The 14,505-nt window shown below is 33.8% G+C and overlaps 1 protein-coding gene across 4 annotated transcripts in view; it reads left to right on the forward strand.

Annotated features, from left to right (window-relative positions):
• CSMD3 (CUB and Sushi multiple domains 3) overlaps positions 1-14,505 on the forward strand; it is a 1,163,243-nt gene that overhangs the window by 868,565 nt on the left and 280,173 nt on the right. For all 4 annotated transcript variants that reach the window (XM_028122520.1, XM_088023099.1, XM_028122521.1 and 1 more), the window contains one exon: positions 1,729-1,931. In XM_028122520.1, the coding sequence (XP_027978321.1) occupies positions 1,729-1,931 (203 nt within the window). The remainder of the gene's footprint in view (positions 1-1,728; positions 1,932-14,505) is intronic.

Raw genomic sequence — 14,505 nt, forward strand, 5'->3', positions numbered from 1 at the left:
AGATGCTAAGTCCACCATTTTGCTAAGGATATAAAGTTGTGCGGGTCACTATTGTAAGTTCAGCCTCACGAACATTTGGAAGAATTAAACAAGGAAGGGAATTCAGTAATATTCCATCTCCCCTGGCTATAGGCATATCTCTGGAGCATCAGTTCTCTGCTCCTTTAACCATATTTGATTTCTCTTTCCTGCTGAGTTTAGTTAGGTGGCTCACAATTCTTCACATTATCGACCCTTTGATAAGGGGAGAACCATCACCTCCTAAAACAACAGCAGTGAGGTTTCCAAGGCTATCACGTTCTCTAAATCCTAGTTTAACTCTTATGGTTATGGCTGGGAACAGATTAATAAATGAACAAATAAATCCTCCTCTCACAACAAATCTGAGCTAGTTGGTGTGTTATCACTCTCAAAACAATGTTTCATATAAATGAAATTTCAGACAGGCTTTTGGGTGGTGAAGGTGGTTATAGAAAACAAGTATTATACTTCATATAACATGCTGAAAGGGACACTCCGTGAATTATTCAATGTGAACTAGTGTATAACTTTTGCAAGGGAATTTGCAGAACTCAAAATAGACTACATAAGATGAGTTCTCAGCCTGTTTTCCTTTAGTATAGATCACACATCGTATTATTTAAATATTAGGATTAGTAAACTTGACAATACTAAATTCAACAGGATTCTGGAATTTTTTAATTAAAGAACAATATTTGATATTAAATTGCAACACTAATTTAAAGCTATGACTATTCACATATCAAACATGAATGTGATATATGTAAAGAGAGATTTGAGCGTGTTGCTATAATTGGATTTCTAATTTTTGGCACTGGCCACAAAAAATATCAAACACTAATTTTGTCTAGATTAGATATAAAGCAGGCTTAACATGAAGCAAATTTCTGGTTTTTGTGTATTTGGGGGGGTAGGGTTGGGTAGAAATTGTTCATTTCACATTAAGGAACTTCCCTTTTACTCTTAGATTACTGGGTGTGATTGTAATGTTGAATTTTTTAGAAAATGCTTTTTCTGTATAGCTTGAGATGTTCATGTAATTTTTTTTCCTTATACCTATCATTGTGATGAAATGTATTGATTGATTTTTTAATATGAACTAATTCTTGCTTTCCTGGGATGAACTTCATTTTGATTCTGATAAAACAAACAAACTTGAAACATTGGTAAAAATATATGCTATGGAGTCAGAACACTTGAGTTCAATTCATGACTTTGCCACCCTGTGGGCAGTTTATTTAATCTGTCTCAACTCCATTTGCCACATTTATAGAACTGAGATAAAATACCTTCCTGCTTCATTGGGTCATTATAAAAATTAAACAAAGAAAATATATGTAATGCATTTTGCACAGTGCCTGGCATGTACTAGATCCTCAGCCAGTGCCTGGTATGAACTCCATGGTCCCTAAGTATCACCTACTGTGGCTACAGTTAAAATTCAGGAACACAGAAGAATGTATGTCTGAAGTTTCTGTAATTTGCAAACGTGATATAATAGTACTTCTAATCCTATTCTAGAAAAATAAATTATACTGTTCGAGAAATATGTATTAAGGTTAGATATGCTGTTTATATAATTCATTTTTTATCTGATAGAATAAAGGAAATATCTAATAAATCAAAGATGCATATTTATTATATTCTTTATTTAAAACTGAATCCATGTTTAAAATAATCAAACAGAGATATGTGGTTCTCCCACAGCCTACAGTTTCTTGCTTTTGATACGGAAGCATCACATGATATACTCCGAGTTTGGGATGGTCCACCAGAAAATGAGATGCTCCTAAAGGAAATTAGTGGATCTCTTATTCCTGAAGGAATCCATAGCACTCTCAACATAGTAACCATCCAGTTTGACACAGATTTTTATATCAGCAAATCTGGATTTGCAATTCAGTTTTCAAGTGAGTTATTATTTTATTTCTTTAATGCAAAATAAGAATGCTATTGAAATAGTATTTTAACTTTATTGCCCAAAACTTTAATTTTAAAATTTTAATGATCCTAAATATTCTTATTTCTAGTCTTCCTATTCATCTTCAGTTAAGGTAAAATATACTTGGAAAAAAGCAATATAATTAACTTGGAATTAATCAATTAATCATTGAGACCTTCTACTTGTCAAACCATTTTTTGAAAGTACAAGTGATGTTAAAATAATTCAGCAAATGAAATAATTAGTTTACAAAAGCTTGTAATCTCAATTTACCATAAAACTGTATATTTCAAAATGAAATTTTTGTAGATAAGGAAGAAAATTAATACTTGCCATTACAAAAAAAGCAATCCTATATTTTTACTAAATTTGTTTTTATTCTTTTAAAAATCTTAATTATATATTCCCAGATATCTTTGACAAATGTTTTAGATCTACTTTTAAATTAAAGACTTCCTATAACAATGAAATGTCATTCACTGTAAGTAATTACCAGTGTTCACGACATTTTTTTTTCTTCTTTCTTTCTTTCTACAGCACTGCTAAGTGGCTAAATATATGTTGTTCTGTAAAAGGGATTTTTGCTTAGTAGATGGAGAAAATGAATAAAAACTTTAAAATTTTAATTGTTATATTTTTACTTTTATTGCAACATACATTGCCTCTTTGAGAAAATTATCTAATGGATTTTCTAATTTTATAGTCTTTAAAAACCCTATTAACAGAAACCTATGCAAATTTCTAAGATCACTTATGGAAAGCATACAAACCAGTGTTCCTGAAATGTACCTGAATTTACGTCCTGGCTCCTTACTAACTACTGAGTTTGGGTACCTGATCTCATCATCTGAGGCTGAATTTTCTAATTCACATAGGTATAATAATGCTTATCTCATAAATACATTATTAGAATGTAACATGATCATGTGTGCGCAGTATTTGGTATCAAGTATATAGTTGGTTCTCAGTGAACTGTTATTACAATATAAGTAAATGTAAAATTGAAATCCTTTGGAAAAAAGTTAAAAAAAACATAAAGATTAACTTTTGAGATGACTGTCCACAAAATATATTGCTTTTGAGTAAAGAACTGGTTAAGACAGTTAAACCACTTGGCTGACTTTTGGTTCATGGAACAGAGTTGTTTGACATAATTGACTAACGTGAGTGAATTGTTTTATATGGTGTAAGCCAAGATTGTGTGAGAGAGGTGTAAATCAGTACAGAAGAGCCAGTGTCTGTAAATTTATACTTTATATTTTGAGAAAAAGAAAAAAGAATGAAAAGTGAAATTACCATGTAATTTGTGAACATAAATGGCTTCCTTTCTTCATATTTATATCTTCTAGTTTTTCCTGCTTATTTTTCTTTTTATGAGGATAAGAACAATTTGTCAGAGATTGCTGTTTAATTTCAGTTCTTTCAAATTATTGTTTGGCAACTAACAGTTCCCCTTTCCTTTACCCCTTTCCTTTACCTTAAATGAGTAATATATAATATTTTATACTTAACTGATTATCGGGGTTTATAGTTTGACTATACTCATGTGAAAAATTGCGTAAGGCTAGCATTGTGAAGGCCAAGTTCATCTGCTTAATAGATACCGGCTGTTTTATATATGTTTCCAGGAATTTTTAATGCAGATTTGTCAGTTAAATTAGTAATGCATTTTCATATTTATTGTACTTATAGGGCATTTAAAAAAACAATATGCATCATACCAGAACTTTAATAAATCTGTCTTCATAATATTCTTTTAAGATGCATAGAAATTTGTACTCGTGATCTGAGACTAAAAACCTACCCATTGAAATAAAATTACTTTGAAGATGAATATATTATATTTTGAAAAGCATCAATCAATGAAAATTAGTCACTTGTTTGGATATCTTCTATTACTCATTTTTACATGGCTTTCCAAGTATCCAAATTTCAAATTCAAAAATACTCTTTTCATGAATGAGATCTTTCTTGGTGTACCAGAAAACATGTCAAGAGCTTTATACACATAATCTCATTTAATCCTCACAAAAGCCATATGATTTATGTTGGGTCATCCCCACTTCCCACATAAATACAGAGAGGTTCAGAAAATGTGTTAATTTGTTTCAGGTCATAGTACGAACAGATGCCTGGAGCTGTGGCTCAGATCCACATGTGGCTGAAGGGAGCTTTTTGCAGTTTCAGGTGCCTAGTAAAGGCTTGGTAATTATTGCCATTATTATGCTATCATTATTATTTAGGTACATGTATTAATATGCTAGAAAAAATAGAAAGCTTTTAGTATAAATCAATAGTTACAATGAAGTTCTACAATTTAATCAGCTTGTGTTTCTGATTATGCTCCCAAGGACCACATCTTACACAAGCGAAGCAGTGACAAGGCATGAAGGAAAGCTGGAGTGCATGCGTGGCCATTTAGACGTGACCGTTGCCCCCTCTGACTATAGTCATCTTGCCCTATAGGAAGACAGGCTACTTTTATTTGTTTATTTATTTATTTTAAGATTGATTGATTGATTTGAGAGGGGTGGGGGAGGGGGAGAGGAGAGAGAATCCCTAACCAGACTCCCTGCTGAGCACAGAGCTACAAGACACCTCAAGGGGCTCCATCTCAGGACCCTGAGATCTTGACCTGAGCTGAAATCAGAAGTTGGCCGCTTAACCGACTGAGCCACCCAGACGCCCCTAGACAGGCTACTTTTAAAATAGAACTTGAAATAAGGAGTTTTATGTAAAGTTATCTAAGTTTCAAAGTAAACAATCTTGAAGAAAATGGTAACAAACTACAGGGCAATAAACCGCTACTGGTGGTGAAATTTGGCTTACCGGGCAGAGTTTGTCACTTCAGTGGCTTACCTGGTGTCTGCTCCCCTATATAAATTTGAATCATGTTACCCATTCATTCATTTGTTCATTTACTGTAGGAGAGTCTATTAGGGACCAGTTATTAAACATATTTATCTCCAATTATTTCTCGATTGCATTTTCCCTTTCATGCAGGCAAATCTCCTTAGTTTCATAAATACACGCCCATACACTCACTCACACTCACACACACACACACACCCCCTGTGCTACTTTCTGTGTAAACATTTTTCACCTTAAGCGTTTCTCTGTTCCTTTTGCTTCACTCTTGCTCATTCTTCCAGACTTGGCACAAGACTTCTCTTTATAAAACATTTTCCAGGGGCACCTGGGTGGCTCAGATGGTTAAGCGTCTGCCTTCGGCTCGGGTCATGATCCCGGGGTCCTGGGATCGAGCCCCGCATCGGGCTCCCTGCTAGGCAGGGAGCCTGTTTTTCCCTCTGCCTCTGCCTCTCTCTCTAGCTCTCTGACTCTCATGAATGAATAAATAAATAAAACATTAAAAAAAATTAAAAAAAAAAACATTTTCTGACCTCACTTTCTAAAACATATTCCAGCCCATGCCCCAAGCACTAGCTGTATTTTTTTTCCAAAGAGGAGAATAGTTTCTAATTCACCGTTCTGAAGATGTTTTAATTATGTGATCTTTGCTCCCCAAATGTATTGTGAGTACCTTTGTCTCCCTAATGTCCATAAAGAACAAATTTTCTATTTAGGACAATCATATAATTTATTGTCCAAATCTAAGATGATTGTTGGGAGTGAAAGAAGACACTATTTAAAATTAAGCTGCAAACAAGCATAAGCTAGGGCAGTCATAGCCAAATTAAGATGTATCATTTTAATTAAGTCAGACTTGTATTGTATTCTGTCCCCTCCCCCCGCACCTCCACAATGCTTGGTCCTCTTTTGAGCAAATAGCTGTTGTTTAGTGAGTGTCAAATAATGAATTTTAAAAAGAGGAACAAGTCAGGCAATACTAGCAGAAGAGCCTTTGGCAAAAAAATGCAACCAACGAAATGTATTTCACTGAATTTGGTGCAAGTGAATTTAACTGAAATGTAGGTCACATACCAACTTCATAATCATCATTAAGCCACTGTTGGCAGCCACATGCCTTCCATTTCATTATCTGTTCATTCTTTATAGAGTATGTCACGTTGCTTCTTGGTGTTGTAGTCTGCAAGGCACTTTTGCTTAATCAGAGCTACTTAAGTCTAACATGGCCACCTCATGCTGTCCTGTGTGCTGTCCTCGGTTCTCAGCAGTCAGTCTCTATATCCCCTGCTTCAGTGTGTGATCTGCCTCTCTCATCCCACTTTAGTTTCACAGGGAAGGCATCTTTGGGGTATCATGCTGTCATTTGCCCACAGAATCGTTGCTTTTGACAGAGCATTTCCTACGCTCTTCACTCTCTGAGCTCTCTCTTAAGAATCTGCCCCCGCTAGGTAATACAGAATACGAAGGCCCATAGTTTATGCTGTTGAAAATTCTCAAGGAAATGGCCAGGAGAGGTTGATGTCTCCCAGCCTCAAAAGATGGCATGGTGCCCCCGTCTTTGTTCCCATCCTCATTATCACTGCCTGCATTGCTGTGACAGTCCACTAGCCACTCACTTCATTATCCCTCCAGCCAGACTTTTCTCCACATCTCCACCTGACTGATGTTTCTAAAATACAAATCAGACATCACCCCTCCATTTCAATTTTTTTTTTAATGGGCACACAGTCATAAGTTCAAAACTTTGGAATTACATTTAAAGCCTCCACGATTTGCACCCAAACTACCTGCCAGTGTCATCCTTCACTACTCATTATACACATCCAGTCATCTAACTACACTGTCCTGAGAGGACAGTGTCCTTTCACATTTCTCCTCCTCTTCCATATTCCTAAAACACATAGGTCCACATTAAAAATCTATAAATTCTTAGGCATTTTTCCAAGGTCCAGGACAAATGCTATTTCTGGTACTGATGAACTCCTAGGCAGAATTAGTCACTTCCACATCTGTACTGCTCTGGTACTAGGTGCAAAGTGTATTAGAATTGCAATATTGGTCAAGTGTGCCCAGGACAATCCCAGTTTATGCATGTTGTCCTAGCATCCTGACTGGTTTGGCACTTGGATCTGTATTTTCTATTTTTTTTTTTAGCAAAGTGTCATTATTTGGCCAGTATTTTACAGTAATAGACTAGTATTCTGCTAAAATACCCAAGGTATATTTATTAGACCTCTGTTTTGTATTTGATCTCATCTAGCCATGGGTGAGATATGTTTACAGGGCTCAGAGTAATGATTATGCATGATTAAATTTGAAAAACAAATACTGATAACCCATCTCCATTTTCTAATTTTTTCCATATGCCAGGTAATTCATATTTCCCTTTCAAGGAGAATTTATAGGACACTTGTAGATAAATAAAATATTCTAGATATGAACATCTAACTCATTCTGATCTTGGTAGGTAGTAGGAGAAGCATTTTTTTTTTTAATTTTTATTGTTATGTTAATCACCATATATTACATCATTAGTTTTTGGTACAGTGTTCCATGATTCATTGTTTGTTCACAACACCCAGTGCTCCATGCAGAACGTGCCCTCCCCAATACCCATCACCAGGCCAACCCATCCCCCCACCCCCCTCCCCTCTAGAACGCTCAGCTTGCTTTTCAGAGTCCACCATCTCTCATGGTTCGCCTCCCCCTCCGACATACCCCCCTTTTCTTCCTCTAGGAGAAGCATTTGATGCTATTTCCCTGCAAGCTGTTTTGTATAACAGCAAGTTATGTCATAGTCTTGCTGTGGTTTGAAAGATACATAAAGCTGTCAGGACATGAATTGGCAGGATTAGCAGGAAAAATTGTTCTTGAAATATGCACGAAGTAGAGGCTCAGGAGATGTGCTGGAAAGCTGAAGTATATAGTCTGATGTTCTTGTTATGAGTATTTTTGTTATTTATTTTTTGGGGTCAATTCACAACTATTTATTTTATCTAGAAATAATTTTTTTTTTAAGATTTTATTTATTTATTTGAGAGAGAGAAGAGGGTCAGAGGGAGAAGCAGACTCCCTGCTGAGCAGGGAGCCCGATGTGGTACTCGATCCCGGGACTCCAGGATCATGACCTGAGCCGAAGGCAATCGCTTAACCAACTGAGCCACCCAGGCGCCCTAGAAATAATTTTTTATTGTGTAAGACTGATGAATCACAGATCTGTACCTCTGAAACAAATAATACATTATACGTTAAAAAAAAAAGATAGTGGGAAGGGAAAAATGAAGGGGGGGAAATTGGAGGGGGAGATGATCCATGAGAGACTATGGACTCTGAGAAACAAACTGAGGGTTTTAGAGGGGAGAGGGATGGGGGGATGGGTTAGCCCTGTGATGGGTATTAAGGAGAGCATGTATTGCATGGAGCACTGGTATTATACACAAACAATGAATCATGGAACACTACATCAAAAACAAATGATGTAATATATGGTGACTAACATAACATAATAAAATAAAATTAATTTAAAAAATAATTATTTTTTAAAATTTTATTGCAGTAGACATTTAGGGCAGCAGTGAGATTGTAAAAAGTACATGTTTAATGAAAATGTATGTACTGAATATTCATTTCTTAAGAAAGCTGATTTCACCATTCAAAAGGCAGTTCAGTTCAGCCAAAGGATGCTGTCAAGAAGAGCCTAAGCAGAGATGCCCAAAGATGTAAGACAAACTTATCTTTGAAAAAGTTGAAACTGGGGCGCATGGGTGGCTCAATCGTTAAGCGTCTGCCTTCGGCTCAGGTCATGGTCCCAGGGTCCTGGGATCGAGCCCCACATCGGGCTCCCTGCTCAGGGGAAGGCTGCTTCTCCCTCTCCCACTCCCCCTGCTTATGTTCCCTTTCTTGCTATGTCTCTCTCTGTCAAATAAATAAATAAAATCTTTAAAAAAAAAGTTGAAACTGGGTCCCCAAAAGATAGCAGGAAAGAATCTAGAATATTTTTATTAGTATTTGTAAATCAAAGTATTTTAGTACATCCAGAAACATATTTTTAGAAGAAGCAGAGAGTCCCACATAATCCCCTTTCAGTAAAACATGTTTAGGTAAGTGGTAAAAATGTTTTACAGAGGAAATCATATGTTGATTGATTATTTTTCTGTGCAACCAAAAGTAATATAATACTGAATTACGTGAGACTTTGTTGCCTCATGTATCATGTTAACATTATACAGGAGGTGGAGGGGCAATTTTATATTCTAAAATATAAAATATAATTAAATGGTCATTTGAAGCCATGACCATATATTAACTCCAACTTCATCATTTTAAAGTACCTGATGTATTAAATAAGTCTTGGTTATTTTAAAATACCTGTCTTCTATAGCCCTGTTCTTAGTGCAATTGTTTCCTACATGAAAGTGCTCCCTAGCACCATGACATCATTTGTAGTAATGGGTCTGTGTTTTCTACTAACGTATTAACCTTATATGACAGATGGGATATTTTGGTTGAGAATGTAGCGTGTATGATATTAAAACATGAAATGTTGGGAATTTAGAGCTAAAGAGTGTGTTATTTCAAGATATCGATATGTGGTATTCTGGTTTTATGAACAAATTCTCCAAACATTTTCAGATAATAGATCATTTGAATAGCTGTTTAAATTAACTACATAGTTTTTAGATTTTTAGTACTTATATGTTAAGGATTATGTACACATTGCTCATAATGTCGGTATGTTAATCATCAAAAAGCCCAATAACATCTCAATTAAAAATAAAATTGATTATGAAAATGCAACTTGCACATAATGTATATTAACATACATGGACACCATAGCAGTGTCAACTGACCATGTGAAAACCAGAAGACATAGATCCGCTTAAAAACATGACGTTTCATTTAGAGCAAATGAAAACTCTACTAAACTAATTTCATTACTTTGTATTCTAAATTTTCTTCCTCATGCATATGAAAATTAATATGCCAGCTTCCATTGAAGAAGAACTTCACAAATAGCTCAATAAGTTCAACTTTATATAAGTAACATTATTGCTTTAGAGAATCAGTAACATCAATCGCCTCAAATATTTTAACTCCAGTAAAAGTTTTGTTTACGTCCACTTCATGAAATGAAAGTGTTGTCTTTGAAAGTTCACTGTGTCAAAGAAAAAACGTCTAGTATTACAAATTTGGTTAAAATTTTAACATTTTAATAATTTTAAATTTACTTAGACTTGTTTTATGGTCCAGCATATGGTTTTCCAAAATACTGTGTGCATTTGCAAAGAATGTGCACTTGCCATATTTGATAGAGTGTTTTGTAAATACCAATTAGATGTAGTGGTTGATAGTGTTCTGTTTGTTTTTAAATGTAAATTTGCTTTATTACTTAAAAGTTTGCGATCTGGCAAGTAAATTTATCTCACTGTTCAAATTTGCTTTTCCAAATGCTACCAATGTTGTGTTAAAGGAAATTTTCAACTTTTAATGTTTGTGGGCCCTGCTCCTGGGCTCCCATGGAAGCTATATTTTATTTTATTTATTTTTTATTTTTTATTGTTATGTTAATCACCATACATTACATCATTAGTTTTTGATGTAGTGTTCCATGATTCATTGTTTGTGCATAACACCCAGTGCTCCACGCAGAATGTGCCCTCTTTAATAGATAGTGTTCTGTTTGAAGTGTTCTATATCATTACTGGTTTTCTGTGTACTTTTGTTTATCAACTAATGAAAGGAAGTGTTGAATGCCCGGGTGCAGTTGTGGATGTGTCTACTTATTCTGTCCTGACATATTTTTGCTTTGTGTATGATGAAGATATGTTATTAGGTACATAACATTTTAGGTGCTATGTCTTCTTAATGAGCTGACCTTTTCATTACTAAGAAAGATGTCTCTCACTGATAACCTACCATGTCTTGAAATTTTCTTTGTCTCATATTAAATATCTTATGATTAGTATAACACTGGTGTACTATTTAGCATCCTTTTAACTTGGTTTGTCTGTATATTTAAAGTATGTTTTTAGTAGATAGCACATGTGAGTCTCAGTTCTTTATACAGTCTGAAAATCTCTACTTTTTATATACAGTCTTTTAAATTATTAGACATTTACATTTAATGTAAATTTTTCATATGGTTTACTTTGTCTACCATATTACTCTCATTTTATTGGATCCACCTGTTCATTGTTCCTTTTTGCAATTATCATATTTTTCTCCTCTATTAACTTTTTTAAATTTTTGAACCCTTTCACCCATTTCTCCACCTCCCCTACCCCCTGCCTCTGCCAACCACCTGTTGGTTCTCTGTATCTATAAGCTTTTTTTTTTCTATTTTTAAAATTTTTTTGTTAGATTCCACATATTAGAAAAATCATATGTTATCTGTCTTTCTCTGACTTATTTCACATAGTATAATGTCCTCAGGGTCCATCTTTGTTATCCCAAATGGCAAAGTTTCATTCTTTTTTTATACCTTTTTTATAGTTGAATAATATTCTATTGTGTGTGTGTATATATACACACACCACAATTTCTTTATCCATTCATTTAACAACAGACCCTTAGGTTGTTTGCATATCTTGGCTATTGTAAATAGTGTTGCAATGAACTATATATAGTTTTGAGTTAGTGTTTTCATTTTCTTCAGATAAATACCCAGAAGTGGAAATGCTGGATCATATAGAAATTCTATTTTTAATTTTTTGAGGAATCTCCATACTGTTTTTCATAGTGGCTACACAAATTTACATTTCCACCAACAGTGCACAAAGATTACCTTTTCACTACATCCTTGAGAACCCTTATAGTTTCTAGTCTTTTTGATTATAACCATTCTAAGAGATGTGAAATGATATTTCATTGTGATTACAATTTGCATTCCCCTGATGATTAATGATGTTGAGCATCTTTTCCTGTACATGTTAGCCACCTGTACATCTTCTCTGGAAAAATGTCTGTTCAGATCTTCTGCCCATTTTTTAATTAGATTGTTTTCTGTTTTGTTTTGTTTTTTTTTTTTTAGTCATTTTTTGCTGAGTTATATGATGAGTTCTTTATTTTGGGTATTAGCCCTTTATCAGATATATGATTTGTAAATATTTTCTCCCATTTAGTACATTGCCTTTCATTTTGTTGATGGTTTCCTTTGCAGTGCAGAAGCTCTTTAATTTGATACAGTCCCACTTGTTTATTTTTGCTTTTGTTTCTTTTACTTTTGGTGTCAGATTTTTAAAAATATCACCAAGACCTATGTCAAGTTGCTTAGTGCCTGTTTTCTTCTAGGAGTTTTATGACTTCAGGTCTTACATTCAAGTCTTTAATCCACTTTGTGTTAATTTCTGTGTATAATGTAAGATAGTTTCATTCTCTTGCTTTTGGCTGTCTAATTTTTCCAACACATTTATTGAACAGTCTGTCTTTTCCCCATGGTATATTCTTGGCTACTTTGCTGTAAATCAATTGACCATATATGTATAGGCTTATTTATGAGTTCTCTATTCTGTTCCATTGATCTTTGTGTCTATTTTTATGACAATAACACACTGTTTTAATTATGTTAGCTTTGTAATAGAGTTTGAAGTTAGGAAGCGTGATGGCTCTAGCTTCGTTCTTTCTCAATATTGCTCTTCTATGCAGGGCCTTTTGTGGTTCCTTGCAAATTTTAGGATTATTTGTTCTATTTCTGTGAAAAATGCGATTGGAATTTTGAGAGGCATTACATTGAATTTGTAGATTACTTTGGGTAGCATGAACATTTCAACAATATTAATTCTTCCAATCCATGAGCAGGAATATCTTTCTATTTATTTGTGTCTTTTTCGATCTCTTTTCTTAATGTGTTGTAGTTTTCAAAAAACAGATCTTTTGCCTCCTTGGTTAAATTTATTCCAAGGTATTTCATTCCTTTTGATATAATTTTAAAATGGGATTTTTCTTCTTAATTTCACTTTCTTAATGTATTAGTTATACCTTTTTTGTACCTGCTCTAATAGTTATAACATGCGTTTTTAACTTAGCAAGATCTATCATCAAATTCTATTATACCACTTCTCATATAAGAACCTCACAATACTGTATTTCCATTTCTCCTTCAGTCCTTTGGGCTATTGTTTTCATTTATTTCACTTCTATATATCTTAATACCACAGTAATTTTTTTTAACTTTAAGCAGACAATTTTCTTTTAAATATTTTTTAAGTAAAAGTTCACATTTTAAAATTTTAATATTAAATATAGTTATTTGTTTTGTGATAAAAATACAAATACAAATTTTGATGATAAATAGCCTCATGATAAAAACAAAGCTCTCATAAAATTAGGGAATAGAAATATACTTAGAATTGGTTGTGGTGTACATATAATTCATAACTGTGACCAAGCAAATGCTACTTATCACAATAAAAATGTTAAAATTTACAGATATATTTATATACAGTGAAATAATTGAATTACATTCATGTGTGTGTGTGACAGAGGAATGCTGATTCAAAAATGAATAAGTAAACTTGAGTATGTACCATTTTCTCTTTTTGCTGCTCATTGTCATTCAGACTTTGAAAGATTTGCATCTCTGATGCACTCTTTTGCAAAATCCACCAAAATGTTCTACTACCATGTTGAAATTTTTTGAAAATGAAACCTTTAAATGTGGTTTTCATTAAATCAGTTGAAAATCTTTAGTCAAAGTATTCAGTTATTGGAGTGGTAAAAATCTTCAGTTTTGAAGTTTTTAGTGAATTACAATTATCAACAACAATGTTTAGCATCAGGAAGACATTTAAATATTATTTTTATAAAATTGTGAAAGCTCAAACACTATCTTATTTGAAATTTGAAATGTCTTATTTTTTAATTGTATTACATTTACATTTCATGCTGGAATGGAATAAAATTGAAAAAACCCACAATCTTACAGCTTGTAAGTGAATATTTAAAAAGTCATAATTTAAGGGGCACTTGAGTGGTTCAGTTGGTTAAGTGACCGATTCTTTATCTGAGCTCAGGTCTTGATCTCAGAGTTGTGATTTCAAGCCCCGCATTGGGCTCCAATCTGGGTGTGGAGCCTACTTAAAAAAAAAAAAAAAAAAAGATAATTTAAGAAAATAAGTATTTATTGTAAAAATCTTCGTCAAAGAAAAGTATCTGAAAAGAAATAAAATCCAGTACCTGTGATAATGTTTGAGGTGAAATATATGCACATTGCTGTATGAAAAATAATCAAATTGAAACTTTCCTCCATTTTAAAATTTAGCCCTAAGCTTACCAGATATCTCAGCCTACCAGATATCTATAAAGAGACATCAGTTGAACAAGCCAGTAACTTTAAATGTATTAAAAATATCTTTAACAATATTGGGATGCCTGGGTGGCTCAGTTGTTAAGTGTCTGCCTTCGGTTCAGGTCATGAGGGTCCTGAGATGGAGCCCCGCATCGGGCTCCCTGCTCTGCGGGAAGCCTGCTTCTCCCTCTCCCACTCCCCCTGCTTGTGTTCCCTCTCTCGCTGTGTCTCTCTAAATAAAATCTTTAAAAATAAATAAATAAAAATAAAAATATCTTTTAAGAATATTAATAAAAATAAGAATATATTCTTTAGAAAAAAAGAGTAAAAGGCACTAAATAACGGGTAAGAAACCAATTAAAAATGTGCATATGTACCACAAATGATT

The sequence above is a fragment of the Eumetopias jubatus genome, unplaced genomic scaffold, assembly GCF_037043125.1.
Source record: "Eumetopias jubatus isolate StellerSeaLion01/CBP00866 unplaced genomic scaffold, mEumJub1_p1.0 scaffold_4, whole genome shotgun sequence".
NCBI classification, from domain to species: Eukaryota; Metazoa; Chordata; class Mammalia; order Carnivora; family Otariidae; genus Eumetopias; species Eumetopias jubatus.